Source organism: Lissotriton helveticus, chromosome 2_1 (assembly GCF_964261635.1).
Source record: "Lissotriton helveticus chromosome 2_1, aLisHel1.1, whole genome shotgun sequence".
NCBI classification, from domain to species: domain Eukaryota; kingdom Metazoa; phylum Chordata; class Amphibia; order Caudata; family Salamandridae; genus Lissotriton; species Lissotriton helveticus.
Window position 1 is genome coordinate 581073471 of NC_136059.1, and position 18941 is coordinate 581092411.

At 44.8% G+C, this 18941-nt stretch overlaps 1 protein-coding gene across 1 annotated transcript in view; it reads right to left on the reverse strand.

The window, feature by feature from the left end:
* The window catches only part of ARHGEF28 (Rho guanine nucleotide exchange factor 28), a 1107856-nt gene that overhangs the window by 481785 nt on the left and 607130 nt on the right, over positions 1-18941 (reverse strand). Inside the window, exon 8 of the mRNA XM_078675262.1 lies at positions 18187-18239. Coding sequence (XP_078531388.1) covers positions 18187-18239 — 53 coding nt within the window. The remainder of the gene's footprint in view (positions 1-18186; positions 18240-18941) is intronic.

The window sequence follows — 18941 nt, forward strand, 5'->3', positions numbered from 1 at the left end:
CATAGCGCATAACCTAACCTAACCAAGCATAGCGCATAACATAGCGCATATAATTAGCGCATATAATTAGCGCATAACATAGCGCATAACATAGCGCATAACATAGCGCAACACATAGCGTAGGATAGCAAACCACAGCAAAGCGTAGGATAGCAAAACACAGCAAAGCGTAGGATAGCAAAACACAGCATAACATAGCGCATAACATAGCGCAACATAGCGCATAACATAGCGCATATAATTAGCGCAACATAGCGCATAACATAGCGCATAACATAACGCATAACATAGCGCATAGCGCATAACATAGCGCAACACATAGCGCATAACATAGCGCATAACAGCGCATAGCGCATAACATAGCGCATAACATAGCGCATAACATAGCGCATAGCATAGCGCATAGCATAGCGCATAACATAGCGCATAACATAGCGCATAACATAGCGCATAGCATAGCGCATAGCATAGCGCATAACATAGCGCATAACATAGCGCATAACATAGCACATAGCGCATAACATAGCGCATAACATAGCGCAAAACATAGCGCATAACATAGCGCATAACATAGCGCATAGCGCATAACATAGCGCATAACATAGCGCATAACATAACACATAACATAGCGCACAACATAGCGCATAGCGCATAACATAACACATAACATAGCGCATAACATAGCGCATAGCATAGCGCATAACATAGCGCATAACATAGCGCATAACATAGCGCATAACATAGCGCATAGCATAGCGCATAACATAGCGCACAACATAGCGCATAGCGCATTACATAACACATAACATAGCGCATAACATAGCGCATAGCATAGCGCATAACATAGCGCATAACATAGCGCATAACATAGCGCATAGCATAGCGCATAACATAGCGCATACCTAAGCTAACCAAGCATAGAGCATAACCTAACCTAACCAAGCATAGCGCATAACCTAACCTAACCAAGCATAGCGCATAACCTAACCTAACCAAGCATAGCGCATAACCTAACCTAACCAAGCATAGCGCATAACCTAACCAAGCATAGCGCATAACCTAACCTAACCAAGCATAGCGCATAACCTAACCTAACCAAGCATAGCACATAACCTAACCAAGCATAGAGCATAACCTAACCAAGCATAGAGCATAACCTAACCAAGCATAGAGCATAACCTAACCAAGCATAGAGCATAACCTAACCAAGCATAGAGCATAACCTAACCAAGCATAGCATAGCCTAACCAAGCATAGCATAGCCTAGCCTAACCAAGCATAGCATAGCCTAACCAAGCATAGCATAGCTTAACAAAACACAACAAAACATAGCATAACATAACAAAACACAACAAAACATAGCATAACATAACAAAACACAACAAAACATAGCATAACAAAACATAGCATAGCATAACAAAACATAGCAAAGCAAAGCATAACACACACAACCACGCACACACAACCACACACAACTATCTATCTATCTATCTATCGCCCTCACTCTATCTATCGGCCTCACTCTATCTATCTAATCGCCTTCACTCTATCTATCGCCCTCACTCTATCACCCTCACTCTATCTATCGCCCTCACTCTATCTATCGCCCTCACTCTATATCTATCTATTGCCCTCACTCTATCTATCTATCTCCCTCACTCTATCTATCGCCCTAACTCTATCTATCGCCCTAACTCTATCTATCGCCCTAACTCTATCTATCGCCCTAACTCTATCTATCGCCCTAACTCTATCTATCGCCCTCACTCTATCTATCAATCTATCAATCTATCGGCCTCACTCTATCTATCAGCCTCACTCTATCTATCGCCCTCACTCTATCTATCTATCTATCTATCTATCTATCTATCTATCTATCTATCTATCTATCGATCTATCTAACACCCTCACTCTATCTATCGCCCTCACTCTATCTATCGCTCTCACTCTATCTATCGCTCTCACTCTATCTATCGCCTTCACGCTATCTATCTATCGCCCTCACGCTATCTATCTATCGCCCTCACGCTATCTATCTATCGCCCTCACGCTATCTATCTATCGCCCTCACGCTATCTATCTATCGCCCTCACTCTATCTATCGCCCTCACTCTATCTACCCATCGCCCTCACTCTATCTATCTATCTATCTATCTATCTATCTATCTATCTATCTATCTATCTATCTATCTATCTATCTATCTATCTATCGCCCTCATTCTATCTATTTATTTAGATACTGATTGCCATCACTCTATCTATTTATTTAGATACTGATTGCCATCACTCTATCTGTCTAGCTATCTATCGCCCTCACTCCTATCTATCGCCCTCCCTCTATCTATCTATCGCCCTCACTCTATCTATCTATCGCCCTCACTCTATCTATCGCATCACCACAGCATCACTCAGCACCACCACAGCATCACTAAGGGGCACAACAACATCACTATGCGCTACCACAGGATCATTGAATGCCACAGCATCACTAGTCGCCACCACAACATCACTCAGCGCCACCACAGCATCAATCTGTGCAACCATTCAACAACAACTGGGTCAAATATGATCTCTCAATGTTTCAAGCTTTATTACAAATGTCACAAAAAGAGGTTAGTATTTCACTTCTGTTCTTGGATTTTCGTCACAATAAAATACACTGAACATATTCTTCACAAAAGTTATTTACAAAAGTTTAAGCTATTGCCATTATAAATTACAATAACTTTTATTTAAGTATTAATTATTAAAAAAATTCAAAGCCATTGTTATTTGTAATATCAATACATCTAAGTCACGTGAATACAACACATATTGCATTACAAATGCTATAGGTGTCACGAGTTATAACTATTGGCATTGTAAATGACAAAGCTATTATTTTTGCTGATTTCAAAACCAACACATATATAAAAAATGGTAAACATCGTTTACAACGATGTTTTCACAACGCGGTACCTTTACACCGCGGCTGTGACAACGCAAGTCGTTACCACGACTTGCGCTGGAGGGCGCTCAAGGTCTAAAAATAGTTAATTTACTATCCTAACACCTTCCCTAGGGTCCACGGGGACTGGTGTTAGAATAGTAAATTAAACTATTCGAAATCCGCGCCCCCCCAACGCAAGTCGTGGTAACGACTTGCGTTGTCACGGCCACGTTGTAAAGGTATGCGTTGTGACGGTACGCGTTGTACCGTCATATATCCATAAAAAATGTGTCATTTACAATACCAATAGCTCAAACTTTCCTAATGCGAGACCTTATGCATTGCAAATGCTTGTTTTTGTTGCAACCAACTTATCCACACAAAGAACAGACCCAGGGAGCTCTTCAACATTATTAAACGGCAAACTTCCATTTCCCCCCACACGAAACAAAAGCCACCAAGGAACGCTGTATAGAAATTGCCAACGTCTTCTATAATAAAATTGCACAAATTGAACAATTCCTCATCCAAGTCACCAATCCGACATCCCTACTAACCTTCCCCGCTGCCTCTCTCCCCATTACGGCAACCTCTCCTCTAGACGTAACCAGGGACTGTTTGGCCTCTAAAAAACTAATTTCAACTTGAATATCCCTCATCTGAAAAACAAAGCAAATTAGTCAGAATTTAAACCCATGACAGAAAATTAAGTCTTCAATATAACTGCGAACTTGAAGCCCACATCTCACACTACAGATCCTCTCCCATCCACAATAGTAGAAAACTTCAATCATATCATTGCACCATTCTGCATTAAAATCAACAGCTCATCGCTCTCCTCAGGCAGTGTTCCTGAATCCCTACAACTAGGCCAAATCACACCCATACTCAAAAAACCAGGGTCAGACCCCAATGACCTCAATAACCTCAGACCTATCACCAACCTCCCCTTTCTAGCTAAAACACTGGAGAAACGCATCTTAAAAAAACGTAACCAACATGTAGAAGTATTCAACCTACATGACACCTTCGAATCTGTGTTCAGGAAAGGCTATACTACTGAAACTTTGATGCTCAATATCTCGGATGACATCCGCAGATCCTTAGAGGAAGGTGATGCTTGCCTCCTAATATTACTTGACTAGTCTGAGGCTTTCAATACTGTACATCACCCAGCATTACTGGAGACACTCAAGAACCGCACTAGTATCAATGACACAGTCTTAAGATGGTTTACTTTGTACCTGCAACATCGCTTGCAACAAATAGAATTCAACAACTGCCTCTCGTAACCTACACTACTTCATCAGGGTGTACCCCAAGGCTCAACTCTATTCCCATCCCTTTTCAATCTCTTCATGGAACCCCTCACTGTTATCCTGAACAAGAATGGGTCAAAAATCAGCTAAACATCGATGACACCCAACTCTATTACAAAATTAAGTCACCCAGTGACATCCTACATCTGAATGCCAGACTAATCAAGATACAAGCTTGGCTTAACATCAACCACTTAAAGCTGAACTCCAACAAAACTGAACTACTTATTTTCTGCCCGAAAAACAACCTCTACCAATCCAAGTCTGGCTCAAGAATCTGGACGCCCTAAATTGTTCTCGAACACTGTCCAACTCGGCTAAGTCCTTGGGCATCACCCAGGACCAAAACATGTCACTGAAGGACCTAATCAATAACTCAGCCAAAGGATCACACTATACGCTAAAACACCTCAAGAAAGTCCAACCTTTAATTCCCCCTGAAGATTTAAAGATGGTAGTACAATCACTAGTCCTCTCAAAACTGAATTACTAACAGGTTGCGCATGGTTTGAGCACATCAAACCAGACCTCAAGAGGCTCAACTGGCTCCCAATCGAAGGAAGATGTTTCTACAAGACCGCTTACTGGAAAACAACGTTTGAAAGCTGGAAGAGCCAGATCTCTAAGGAGCTCCATCGCACTTCTTCTCATACCTCCCAAACTGAAAAAGAAATCCACCAAGACTCGTTCTTATTCAGGAAATGCCCCAATGATCTGGAACTACCACAGAGAGCCCTGCGCTGCAACCCCTTTTTTCTGGCTTCAAACAGGACCTTAAATACCTTCTGTACAGCAAATACTTTAACTCACACCCTGATTTGCTGCCCTAACCTCACGCACATTCAGACTTGACCAGGGCCAGAGGTACTTTCATTGTTTCGGCGGTCCACTTTGTCTTGTACATTTTTAGCTCATGCTGTTTCCTGTGTCTGCATACTTTAACTACCTTGGCGGCCAAATGACTGTCTTTGTCTGTATTTATGCTTATTCTTCTTCATATGACTACGTATTATATGTAAAGCGCTCTGATACCTTCGGGTCTAGCTAGCGCTATGTAAAACTTATAAACAAATTATTCATGCTTTAATATTTTGCTCAGAATAACACAAGATTGGTCACAATTTCCATATTAAATGTTTTTGTCATCTAATACAAATAGTGTACAGTTTGAATCAACCCTACATTCATGAATTTCCATTTGAATTTACTGAGAGTTAAAGTATAACCTTACATTCATATGCTATACCATTATGCAAAATTCATTAAGATTCCATGTGCACAAATAGGTCACAAATTATACACAATTTTTTGCAAATGGAATCTTATTTTACCAACTCACCAATGTACTGATCAGGTTGGTTCACATCATCAGACATTGTTGGGTCTCAGAATGGCCTGCCTAATTAATATCCATTATGCAGGTTGCATTCTGCGACCACACTTTCCCCCACTCCTGTGATTGGCTCCAAAAACTTGGCTTTCAAGGGACAGCAGACCACCATCTTTGTCTTAACATTACAAAATGGAAAGCTTGTTTTTGTTTTCAAAGTAGCCCATGTTCCCTAAAGGAACCGGTGCCTTACAAAAAAGGTTTCTGCAAAATCAAAAACTTTCTGCCTGCTTTCTTTGAGGCTGCCACCCCGATTTCAAAGATGAAGGAGTCCCATGGGGACCCTTTCTTCCCCTTTGTGAATCAGTTAACACCCCAACTTGAGTGCCAGAAATGGATCAATAGTTTGCAACTGGAATTGCGGTCAGAAGACATTGCTAAATTCCATACCAATTTTCAATTCGGGTGGTACGCCGATTTCATGCTCCTTTCAAAGCGCAATTTGTATGGGTCACTATCCCCATTTTCTGGTTCGGAAAGGCTTTAGTGAATCATAAAATAGGCATTTCCAGCAGCTCCCTGTGTGCAATAGCAATGCCGGCTCCCACAGGACACAAGGAGCTGGCTGGGACAATGGGGGCCTTAAGGCTCCCCCGGGGTCCCAATCCTGCTCACTGGGTGCCACGGATGAGCTCCAGGGCACCAAGAAGACATGTCTGGGCCCCAGGGGATGGGGTCCCTAGAGCTAAAATCGGTCCAGTGAGGGGGACCGCACAACCCCACCCCACCCCACCCCATTCAATTGTAGCGGGCCCTGGAGGTGGGGCCCCGGGCCAAAATCGGCCCTGGGAGAGGGGCCCCACGACCCTCCTACCCTGTGCAAAGTAGGGCCTAACAGAGTGCAGAAAAATTAGCAGAAAGAGTAAAAGGGAGGGCAGATAATCAAGCAGAAAGTGCAAAGAAGAAAAAGCAGGGAAGGCAAAACTGAGAGTACAAAAAATGAGCAGAAAATGGCAAATCAGAGGGCAGAAAAATGAGCAGGAAAGGCAAAATAGAGGCAGAGAATGAACAAGCAAAGCGAAACAGAGTAGAAGAGGGCAAAACAAGGAGCACACAGACACCCACATCCCCACTCACAGCCCACTCAGAGACTCATGCATCCACTCACAGACCACTATGTCATTCACAAACTCACTCAAAGACTCATGCACCCACTCAAAGACTCACGCACACACTCACAAACTGTCCCAGAGACGTATGCACTCACAGACTCACTTAGACATTCACACACCCAATCATAGACTCGCGCACCGACTCACAGACCCACTCAGAGACTCATGCACTCACTCACAGACCCACTCATAGAATCAAGACTCACTTAGTCACTCACAGACCAACTCAGAGACTCATGCACTCACTCAAAGACCCACTCAGAGACTCACACACTGACTCACAGACCCACTCAGAGACTCACACTCTGTTAAACCTTGGACGGGTCGGGGACAATCGGTATTTGCCCGGCGGTATTGCCTCTGTGACCCTCTAGTTATTTAATCAATGAAGAGGCAGGCGCTGGAGACTGGAAGGCAGGAAACAAGGGTTTTTTATTCTCTCCGGAGGAGAACACAACAAAACGGGCAGAAGGTATCGTTCTGAGGTGCTCTAGCTACATTTCTGAGGCCTGGCCTCTTATACACTGTTTTATGACTTTATTGCAGATTACATATTCATGTTAAAGCTTTGATGTATGGAAAAGTCATTCCCGGAACTCCCCTTTGGGCCCGTTCCCACACACATTTACAGTTGAAGTCCCCACCCTAGTCACAACAGGTGATGAGTATCGCGCAGCTGGATATTCCGCCGATTCACGGAATGTGGGGGGTTTGATCGGATCTCATGGAGTGGGGGCTTTGATCAACCCGGGGATCCTTTGGTGGGGGAAGCTTTCTATTGTACGGGGAGGGGCAAGGAATGGTATCGGCAGTGCTGGGTGTCGGCCTGGGAACGGGGAAGACAAACGGGCACACGGGGAAAAAAGGGGGGGGTTCGCATCTAAGGGCCGGGGATCGTGAAAGGGAAGAAGGGAGGTGTCGCGCTGGGAACAGGATGAGGGCCTGGGGCAGAGCAGCGCCGAAGAGGGGTTTATGATTCAAGGCAGGTGCAAGCAGGGGGTTGGTCAGCGTGCAGGCTTAGTGAGGGCGAAGGGCTATATCAGGGGCCAGCGGCATGCAAAAGGGTTCGCTCTGAACAGGGCATCTTAAAATGGCGGGTGCGCACGACAAAAGTGTGGCATCAGGGGAAGAGGCAAGATGGCGCAGATAATGTTCACCAAACCGTACTAATTTTCAACAGTCCTCCCTTTAACATATTTAAGACATCTTGCTGGTTCATTTTCTACTCGGTTCTATTGTGGTGGGCATGAGAAAGAAAACGGTAGGAACCCTAGATGAAAAGAGTTGTAAACAATACATTTTAACATTTCTAGTTTTAGGAGGTGGACCTATTTGATAAACTTTGATCAATTTGTTTTAGCAGGAAAGTCATAGAAATGTAATACAAAAAACGATTCTGTAGCGAGAGCAGCAAGTACATTTCATAACGTGAACTGGTAGGTTATTACATATATCAGATTCGGATTGGAGCATGATCAATACAATGGCGGCTGGGAGAGAAATGAGGCATAGCAGAAACGGTGATTGAGGATGTCAAATGTTCGAAGTTAACGAGTTCTCATTATTCTTTGTTGTCTTTCGTTGGCGCTGTGGAGCACCGGCGGTGGAGCTACAAGTCCAGCTCTATTCTAAGTTCTGCGTTGCAGGGCACGACCCTTTCCTCGCGTTTCTGGTCGGAAAGGTCCTTTTCGCCCTGTGTCCTTTGAGGTGATTGTCAGAAAGTTCAGATGGAAGAAGAGCGTACAAAACAGTCCATAGGGTAGGTCGGAGAAAAAGGGGGATGGAGCAAGGCCAAATTAGGAACAAACTAGGGGAACGAGAGACTTCAGATGGGCGGGCTCATGACCGAGTCTGGAGAGCGGGGACCTTTCGGCACACATTCGAACATAGAGCGGGGGCATCAGTTTAGCCCTTTCTTCTCACTTTGCTGGGGGTAGTGCCTCGTCCTGTAGCTCTGTTCTGTCGCGGTCTCGCCTTGGCCCATGTCGTAGGTGTTCCATAGTCTGCAGTCAGGCCTCGTGCTCCCACATCCGGTCCTTCTCTCTCCTGACAGCCGTACCCTTAAACGAGTGTGAAAAGACAGTCTTTAGAGAATTTGCAGAGGAAGGAAATCACAAAAGTCTATTTCTCTCCCAGCTTCAGATAGAAATGAAAACGTCCGTTATTTTAGGGTCCACAACTAACATATATATGACCGATGACGGGCCTGTTGGAGGTATTATGGCTTTCCTTCATAATTACTTATTACAGTTTCGACAGTTTATCTGATGGAGACCCACCTTCGTAAGACGGGCTTGACAAAGTTATGCCGTTCTCTAGGGCTTTTCTAGTCTTTTAACCTTGTAAAACATCATTCAGGTTCCTACGTAGCTTCCTACGGCCTGAGTACTTAATCAGAAAAGACAGGGGTTTTATGGGAGACAACTAGGGACATAGAAACTTGTGGTAAGGGCGTAAATCGACCCATTCCTCACAACCAGGAATGAGGGGTAGTTTCATAACTCCAGTTTGGAGCGGCTGATACAGGGGATGTAACAGGGGTGATCATTTTTCCTGTTTGGGTATTGCGACAATTCGGGGCGGGGAGGGTCGCGTATTCTGAGGTCCTTGTTTTATACCATAGGAGCCGTTGACGTGTAGTTCCCTTATTACGGGCCAGATTAGGGAACCTCTGTCGTCTTACCTGTCCTTTCCCTTACGGCCCAACCTCGGTTCATTGACTTCTAGCGGAAAAGGAGAGGTAATGACACGGTCTCAGGGTGATTGTATTAAAGACAAGTTTTTGTGCAAATACTGACGGTATTTGAAGCCAATTAGGTGGTGCGCTAGGGGTGGCAGTCTGCCAATTTCGGGGCTAATCGCTCGGAAGAGTGGGAGTGCAAAAATAGAAGGGGAGAGAGGGAGAGAGAGAGAGAGAGAGAGAGAGAGAGAGAGAGAGAGAGAGAGAGAGAGAGAGAGAGAGAGAGAGAGGGTGCAACGGCAGGCTAAATAGTACACGTGCAACAGAGAGGGTGGCAGTGTATTCAAAAAAGGCTATTTAGTGCATTACACAGTAAAGGACATTCACGGGTCTGCGTTAGGATCTTGTAATCATGCAGTTTGAGTATTAGACAGGGTAGAGGGGACGTGCCTTTGAGAAAAGGAAAGAAGAGAGGAGGTACCATTTTGTCGCACTTTCTCGCATTCTCGGTCCTTCGACCAGTTGGGTCAGCGCCTCGGTCACACACACACATTCTCTCATAGTTTCGCATCATACGTGACGTGGGTTCATTCGTCCGGTCTGGTTTAAGGGTGATCACTTTTTATCAGGTCGTGCTAATTTTTCGGGTTTGTTCGATACGTGAGTAGTGTGCAGGCGTGCTTAGGCACCACCTTGCGGCGCTAGTCTGCTTCGTGTATTAGACATGGCAAGGCTTCAGATCTTCGCCACACCTCGGCTGTAATTTCTGATGTAACCTGCAGAGGGAGGAAAAAAGGGGGAAGGGGAGGGAACAGCATTCGCGCATATTTAAATACAAGTATTCGAGAGTCCTTTACTCACCTCTTACTCGTCTTCCCTCCTCGGGGCAGAGTCCCCGGGGATATGGTTTCTGGAGTCGGGGGGGGGGGGCAGTGTGTCCATATAGGTCGTGTGCGGGGAACGTGAAAAGGAAACCAGAGGTGCCTAGTGCGAGGTATCTAGTCAAAGGACGTATCTCACTATCGGGATCCTTAAACCTCCTTCAACGCTGTGGCGTTCTAAGGTTCTTCGGTTCTTGGGTCAGCTCCGTTCCCTGATACCTTGGAACGTTGTACTTTATAACGTTTACATCATTTCATTTCACCCTCCTTTTACATTCCCTTATTTACACCGTTCGTTTTACCCATCCTTGGAAGTCAAGGTCTTCCTCCACGCGAGAGTTCATGAGTCAGTCGCTTACTTTGAAGGCAGAGTGTCGTGTTGTCGATCCGATCCGTCCTCCAGGGCTGGGCAACCATCTTCTTTCAACCTTAAAGAGAGAGCAGAGTAGGGTGCACAGAAAAGAACTTTCCCACCGATCCCACATTTTTTTTTAAAATAAAGCATGCAATACCCGTCCATAGTTTCGAAAACCTTTATTTCTCGGAATCATTTCAGTACGTGGATGATGAGGGTGCAGTCGTATTTGGTCGGACATGGCAATGGTTAAAGCGCGTACAGTGGGAGTGTCGTCTTGCGGAAATAAATACATTGGAAAGTTTTGTTCATTCATTTGCAGGAAACTAAAACGTCTATTAATTGGCTGGGGGTTCGGGGGCATTTATTTCATAATTTAGAAGCATAATCATAATAGTTGCAATCAGATTTCCTATATGCATACTGTATGTGTGCGTCGTCGATGAGGTTATACATCAGCTATAGAAATATAATACATTGTACATTTGTAATCAACATTTTTAACGGGATCCTTTCATACTGTTCGTCGAGTGAGCTCTCCTTGTCTTTTCTAGCCAAGTGTACAAAGGATCATATAAAGTCTCAGAACATCAAGTTTATATTAGTGCGAAGGAACACCACGAGGTGTTCGCAAGTCCCTCTTGATACCGGCGCCATTTTGGGCGGGGCCGGCTCAGTCCGGAAGCAGCATCAGGGGGAAATGTTTCCCATTACTGGCAGTTTGGACCAGAGTCCTTTTCGGCAGTTCTAGAATTCATGCTAACAGAAGGAGTGGCAATGTCATGTTTATTTCGTTGGCGGTCAAGGCAGCCGTCCCTTACCGGAAACCTGCAGAGGCCGAAGGTTCCGCCGGGGACTTTTGTAGGATCTTCAAGGCTGCGGAGATGCTGTCGGAGATGGGGGCTCGTGCCCCAGTGGGCAAATGTCCGAGTTATATTGCTGGTCAAAGTTACTCTAGTGGCCGGGGCCCGCCTTCCAGCGGACCCAGACGCCATTTTGAGGCCCTACAGGGGCCACTCTCGTCGAGTTTGCAAGAGTGGAAGAGATCCTTCGGAGTGAAAGGAAGAGGTCCCTGTTGTGTGAAAGCGGGACGTTCGGCTGGGGTGCAGCTGTGATGCCCCCACCTGGGGGGGCGAGGGAGACTCGTTCGCGCCGTCTCCTTCTCCCGGTGCACTCCGTGCTGCTCTTTTTCATCGCCCCGCATGAAGGTCTCTCCACATCCGGTGTTCCCCAAGTCTTGTGCTCAGTGCTGTGGGGGTCTGGCCACCTGTGGCGCGCATTCGGCGCGGCACGAGTATCGGTGCAGTCATTGCAGGTTCGGTGTTCCGAAAATATGGGCACCATTGTACATTCGGTGCTGCGCAAGTATTGGCGTCGCCGCTTGGCTGGAGGAGTTTGGCGTTGGGCCGGGGCTGGGAAGCCTCCTATCTGTGGAGGTGGGGGGAGGCTCGTCCGCGTCGCCTCTCCCTCCCAGCCCGACCTGGACGCATTCCTGCAGAGGTATGGACAGGGCATCCCGCCGCCCAGAGTTGCTGCGGCTGTTGCGGAGGAGAAAAGGAAGAGGTGCCTCGCTCTTCTCTGGACATGTGGCGGGACTACTTAAGTCTATCCAGGCCCGTTGCGGCTGAGCCGAGGAGGCATGTGGCGGGATTGCCTGCAACTACCTAGGGCCGTTGCGGCTGGACTCCGCTGGCCCCTGCCTCTCCTCCGGCTTCCCCATATGTTAAGATTTCCTGACCAAGAGTTGGCAGCGGGGCCCGCCTTATATGGGTTGTCGCTGGTTGGGCGTAGCCGTAACCCTGCCCTACTTTGGAAGGTTCCAGAATGGGGGGGGGGCGAATGTTCTGTTTGACTTTCATTTTCTACAGTTTACCGTTATTATTTCTTGTTTGCTGTGTTAAATTAAAAGTTCAAGTTCATCAATGGTCTACGGATTTTGTTGTACCATTTCTTTCTTTCCAGGTTGCTTTTATGCTAAGTTTCTGCTTAACAGAGGTTGAGTAACACGGAAACACGTGTAGAGGGATGACGCAGATTCGTACATTACATACACACAAACTCAGACGGGGGGACAGTACAAGTACGACATACAAAGACCCAAGACGAATATAAAACAGTTATTGGTCATAATTATCTCTTTCCGTCTGTGAATTTTAAAGCGAGGCTGGGTTCCCGTCTTGACGTTGCCCGACCTAGGAGAACTTGAGCATGCCGCTGAAATTGTCCTGGCGAAATCTGTGCCATCGGGCATAATCAAATGTGGTGGTTCTATCTGGTCTGTCTATGTAAGTCGGGTTCTTCTTTGTCTCGCGCTTTTTCTCATACTGCCGATCTGTCGTTCCTGTCGGCCCTTTGCCTTTACTCACGCTCAGTAGAGTCGGGCATTGGGCTTTCAAGTGTCCGACATATCTACAAAAAGCGCATTGGTCTGGCCCTAAGTCTGGTCGTCTTTTGCGTAGTGTCGGGGGATAACTTGTGGGTAGCGGTGTCCTGGGGTTGTCCTGTCGGTATATTTCTCTACTTGGTTTGTCCTCGTCTTTTCTCTGTCGTTGCATAGCCTCTCTGCGCCACATTCCGAGACTGTCGAGCATAATAGGCGTTGTCTTATTATTTCGAAGGGCTATTTCTAACGTTTCTATTTTATCAAGGTCAAAGGATCCTGCCAGTGGCCACTGTTTGTCTTGACTTTCTTTGGTATACCTGTGCCACAATTTATTATAGGCTATGGTAACTAATCCATAGTTTATGAACATGTCCTTATTAGGGGTGCCTTCTAGTGGAGCTATATGGTCCACCTCTAATACACGGTCCGGGCTGAACCAATTATCAATCAATGGGGAGAAGACAGACATGACGGCTCGTAACGAGGGACTAATAAGTCAGCAGTGCCTATCTTATCACTAGGTGCAAAGACTAGACAGAATATTCCTATTCTACGTTGTTTGCAGGCAGTGAATACCTCATGAACAAAAAATAAAAAAAGAGTAACCAAGAGCGCGGAACAATCAAGCAATTAATAAATAAATAAATAGGATAGAAAAAGGACAATGGGGAGAGTAAGTAGGGCGCAAAAGTCTGCGTCCTCTACCCTTTCACTAACCGCAAAGAGGAAGCTGTTGTTTCCGGTTTGCGGACAGAGAATCTCCAGAAGACAATCTGTTGAACAGTAGTTCGGGGTTAAAGAACCCAGTTTAATCAGTGAGGGAGTGGGGAGTCTCCCAAAAACCGTTAAGAAATAATAGAGTCAGTGGGGGAGAAAGATAGGCGCGACGGTTACGTTACCTATCCTTCACCGTTTGCAAAAGAGAAGGAGCCTACTGTTTCTCCGTGTGCAGACAGTGAATCTCCAAATAGGTCAAACAAAGAGTAATACTAGTATTTTATAAATAATCAAGCAATCAAACAATCAAGCAATCATTTCGCAACTTGTCGTGATTACACGACCTTACCCGGACCATGTGGACAGTTTCTTGTCTTCCGAATCCAGCGCCCGTTCGTCCTCTTTTTCTCGTATTTCTCACGGCACTCCTAATGGTTCCCAGTCAGGACCGTAGATCACTCGAGAGAGGTCTGTTCGGAACTAGTGAAGTTCGGATGATCGGCTGCCAGACGAGGGTCTATTGGGCAAGAGCTCTCCCGATCGTTGCAGTCGTTCACTCTGTCGTCGGGACCTCTCCCACTGGATCCACGAGTCGCTGATGGGCCCCACGCTTGGGACGCCAATTGTTAAACCTTGGACGGGTCGGGGACAATCGGTATTTGCCCGGCGGTATTGCCTCTGTGACCCTCTAGTTATTTAATCAATGAAGAGGCAGGCGCTGGAGACTGGAAGGCAGGAAACAAGGGTTTTTTATTCTCTCCGGAGGAGAACACAACAAAACGGGCAGAAGGTATCGTTCTGAGGTGCTCTAGCTACATTTCTGAGGCCTGGCCTCTTATACACTGTTTTATGACTTTATTGCAGATTACATATTCATGTTAAAGCTTTGATGTATGGAAAAGACATTCCCGGAACTCCCCTTTGGGCCCGTTCCCACACACATTTACAGTTGAAGTCCCCACCCTAGTCACAACAGGTGATGAGTATCGCGCAGCTGGATATTCCGCCGATTCACGGAATGTGGGGGGTTTGATCGGATCTCATGGAGTGGGGGCTTTGATCAACCCGGGGATCCTTTGGTGGGGGAAGCTTTCTATTGTACGGGGAGGGGCAAGGAATGGTATCGGCAGTGCTGGGTGTCGGCCTGGGAACGGGGAAGACAAACGGGCACACGGGGAAAAAAGGGGGGGGTTCGCATCTAAGGGCCGGGGATCGTGAAAGGGAAGAAGGGAGGTGTCGCGCTGGGAACAGGATGAGGGCCTGGGGCAGAGCAGCGCCGAAGAGGGGTTTATGATTCAAGGCAGGTGCAAGCAGGGGGTTGGTCAGCGTGCAGGCTTAGTGAGGGCGAAGGGCTATATCAGGGGCCAGCGGCATGCAAAAGGGTTCGCTCTGAACAGGGCATCTTAAAATGGCGGGTGCGCACGACAAAAGTGTGGCATCAGGGGAAGAGGCAAGATGGCGCAGATAATGTTCACCAAACCGTACTAATTTTCAACAACTCACTCACAGACACACTCAGACTCATGCACTCACAGACCTACTCATACTCATGCACTCACTCACAGACCCACTCAAAGACTCAAGCACTCACTCACAGACCCACTCAGAGACCCATATGTACTCACTCACAGACTCAAAAACACACTTACTGACTCACTCAGAGACTCATGCACCCACTTACATACCCACTCAGACACTCATGCACTCACTCACAGACTGATTAACTCACTCACTTATAGTGACACTCGCAAACCAATCAGATACTCTGATACTCACGCACTCACCCAGACACTCACACACTCACTCTGACAGACACTCAGGTCCCACTCACACACCCAGTGAGACACTTATGCAGCCACTCACATACACACTCAGACACACACGGACTGACCCACTTAGACACGCTCAGACCCACTCACATATCTACTGTGACACTCATGCACTCACTCAAACACACTGTCAAAGGTTACTGGTTGCAGTTAGGCAATACAATCAAAAATACCTTAGAAATTCACTTAAAATAACAAAGGTTACAATGACTTTATAGTTAGGAAATAACATTAAAAGCACATAAATTTAATTTAAAAAAACAACGGTTACTGGGACATTATAGTCAGTAGATAGAATTAAAAAACTTTAAAAAATTCACAAAAAAAACTCCAAAGGTTACAGGGACGTTACAATTAGGTTCAGATTTCACTCCGGCAAAACCATAGAAATTCAGCAATTATAGTTACCTGAGCTAACTATAACTTATGCCCCACAATGCACTACTTATGACCTCACATATTACATCATTCATGACATGGCCAGTGGCATCAATGATGGCATTTCGAACAAAGTCACTGATGACATCATCCACAGAACCACTCACACACCCACTCACACCCTATACAACTTCTCAGACATCCCCTAACACACCCACACAACCACTCACAGACCTATTCACAGACCCATCTAAGTACTCACACAACCACTCATTGATCCATAAAGTCACTCACACACCCACTCACTCACTCATACAACCACTCACATAACCACTCACTCACCCCTATAGCTACTCATACAACTAGCCACTCACTTGCACAGTCAGTCACGTAGACACACATTGACCCATACAGCTACTTATACACCCACTTATTTACCTATACAGTGACTAACAGACCCACTCTCTCACTCTTACAGCCTCTCTACACAGCCACTCACTGATCCATACAAGCACTCACACACTCTCTCACACACCCACACAACCACTTATATACCCATTAATGCATCCATAAAGCTCTCACACATCTGCTCACTCACGCATGCAGCCATTCACACAGACACTCACTCTCCAATAAAGCTAATCATTCACCAACTCAGTTAACCAAACAGCCATTCACTCTCCAATACAACCACTTGAACACTCAGTAACTCACTCATACAGCCAGTCAGATACACACTCACTCACCTATACATTCACTCCCACACACACTCATCACCCATACAGCCACTGACACAGCCAGTCACTCACTCCTACTGCCACTGACACACCCACTCACTCACCAATACAGCCACTTACTCGCTCACCCACTTATACACCCATGAAGCCACTCAGACACCCACTCATACAGCCACTCAGATACCCACTCACATATGGATACAAACAGTCGCATAGCCACTCACATATTGTATGCTGGACATAGTATCACTCATTAGTAGTACACCTAGTATACTAATTTATCTTTTGTAGCAGCATAGTTTATATGTTTAACAATCATACACTCTTAGAAAATACTTACCCTCACTAGAAGATGTCATCAGTAATGTCACCAGTGATGTCATTGACCATGTCATGAATGAAACAATATGTGAGGTCATAAGCAATGCATTGCAGGGGCGTGAGTTAGCTCAGGTGACTATAACTGCAGAATTTCTATGGTGTTGCATGAGTAAAATCTGATCCTAATTATAACATCCCTGTTGTGACTTTAGTTTTTTTTCCAGTGAAGAATATATATATATATATATATATATATATATATATATATATATATATATATATATATATTCAGCATAAAGATGTCCTGCAGCGGTCCGGCAGCAGAAGAAGACGAGGCAAACCCAGGTATAGTGTTTAGTGATTCATTTAGCTCACCACCACTCCACCACGACACGTTTCGGTGCCCGAAGCACCTTGATCACCTAACCAGGCCCGACCCTGCTTAACTTCTGAGATCAGACGAGATCAGGTGCTTTCAGGGTGGTATGGCCGTATAAGGTTTTTATAGTAGTAAATTAAAAACAATCACCCAAAAAGGTAATATAATGTAAAATATATATTTTTAATAATAGTGTTACTTTATATATATTTACAAGTAAACATACACGCTCATGTATTTGTGTGTATATGTTTATATAGTTATATATTTATATATTGTATTAAATATTTACATTTATTCAATTTACATTATATTAATATTATATATTAACATATTTAAGATTTACAATTTTAAGCTATATATAAATATAGTGAAAAACAATATTTTTGTATGTTTTTGACTGATAGTGTGAAACAATATGTTTTTTCTTTATTTTTGTACTTACAATTATAATTATAGGGAAGCAATATTTTTGTAATCAATATTTCTGACACAATATTTCTGTATCTCGATATTGTTGTGTTTGATATTCTGTCAGTGATCCTGAGATGTTATATCTTCCCCAAATCTAAACCGCCTTAGCTGCTAAGTTCTGTGGTTTTTGGAGGCTATTGACCAACGTCTCTGGTGAAAATCTATACAGGGTGTTGCATTTCAATAATATACGCAATCTGTGTTTCTTGTAACAGATCTTGCTTCAGGAAAATAGCTGTTTTCAGCTTTACAATTAAAAGTAGTAATTTCCCATTTTAGGTCTGTACAAATCACAGACTCACCTCCACATCCTCAGCTTGGGGAGAGGAACTCCTGGATATCTGGTTCACAGAGTCTACAAGAAAGAGGTTTTTCACAAGTTACTTAATAATGCTGTGAGTCCCAGTTTGACACAAAAAATAGCGACGAGGAACACTTTTCTTGATAACACAGATATGTTAGGGTGGATTTTCTGACCCCTAATTGTCAAGCAGTGTGTACAATTAACATGTGAAAATTCCTTTAGGTTATCTTCACATGAATCAAGAGAATTATGAAAAAAGAAGCGAACACAGAGGAATACAGTAGCTGTAGGATTATCGTATGGTTTACAGCGATACTCTTACCTTCAACCGCAAATTACATCTGCACAGTGCAGAAATTGTAATACTGCAGAGTATCCTCTGACTCAAAAAGCTGATTTAAAGAGCAGCATCGTTTAAGATCTAGTTTTTTTTGCCCATTGTCAGTTGTTTGCCTGGGTTGACTGCATCGGTGTGCAATAATAAACTACTAATCCATGCTCAGACTGAGGTAATTGCTGTGAGTGCAGCGGGAAAATGTGTTTTTTTTACTATTTTGTGGTGTGTCACAACAAGGCCATCCAGCTAATTTCAATAGCAACCGTGGTATTTATTGATGGTTCACTGTAGATAAGTAGAAAATGTCGCTATGGATACAAACATTTCACTGGCCTGAAAGCCCCTTCCACAGTGTTTGAAAAGTACCTGGTACTCTCAGTGCTTTTCCATCAGCATCTCTGAATTCATAATGGTGA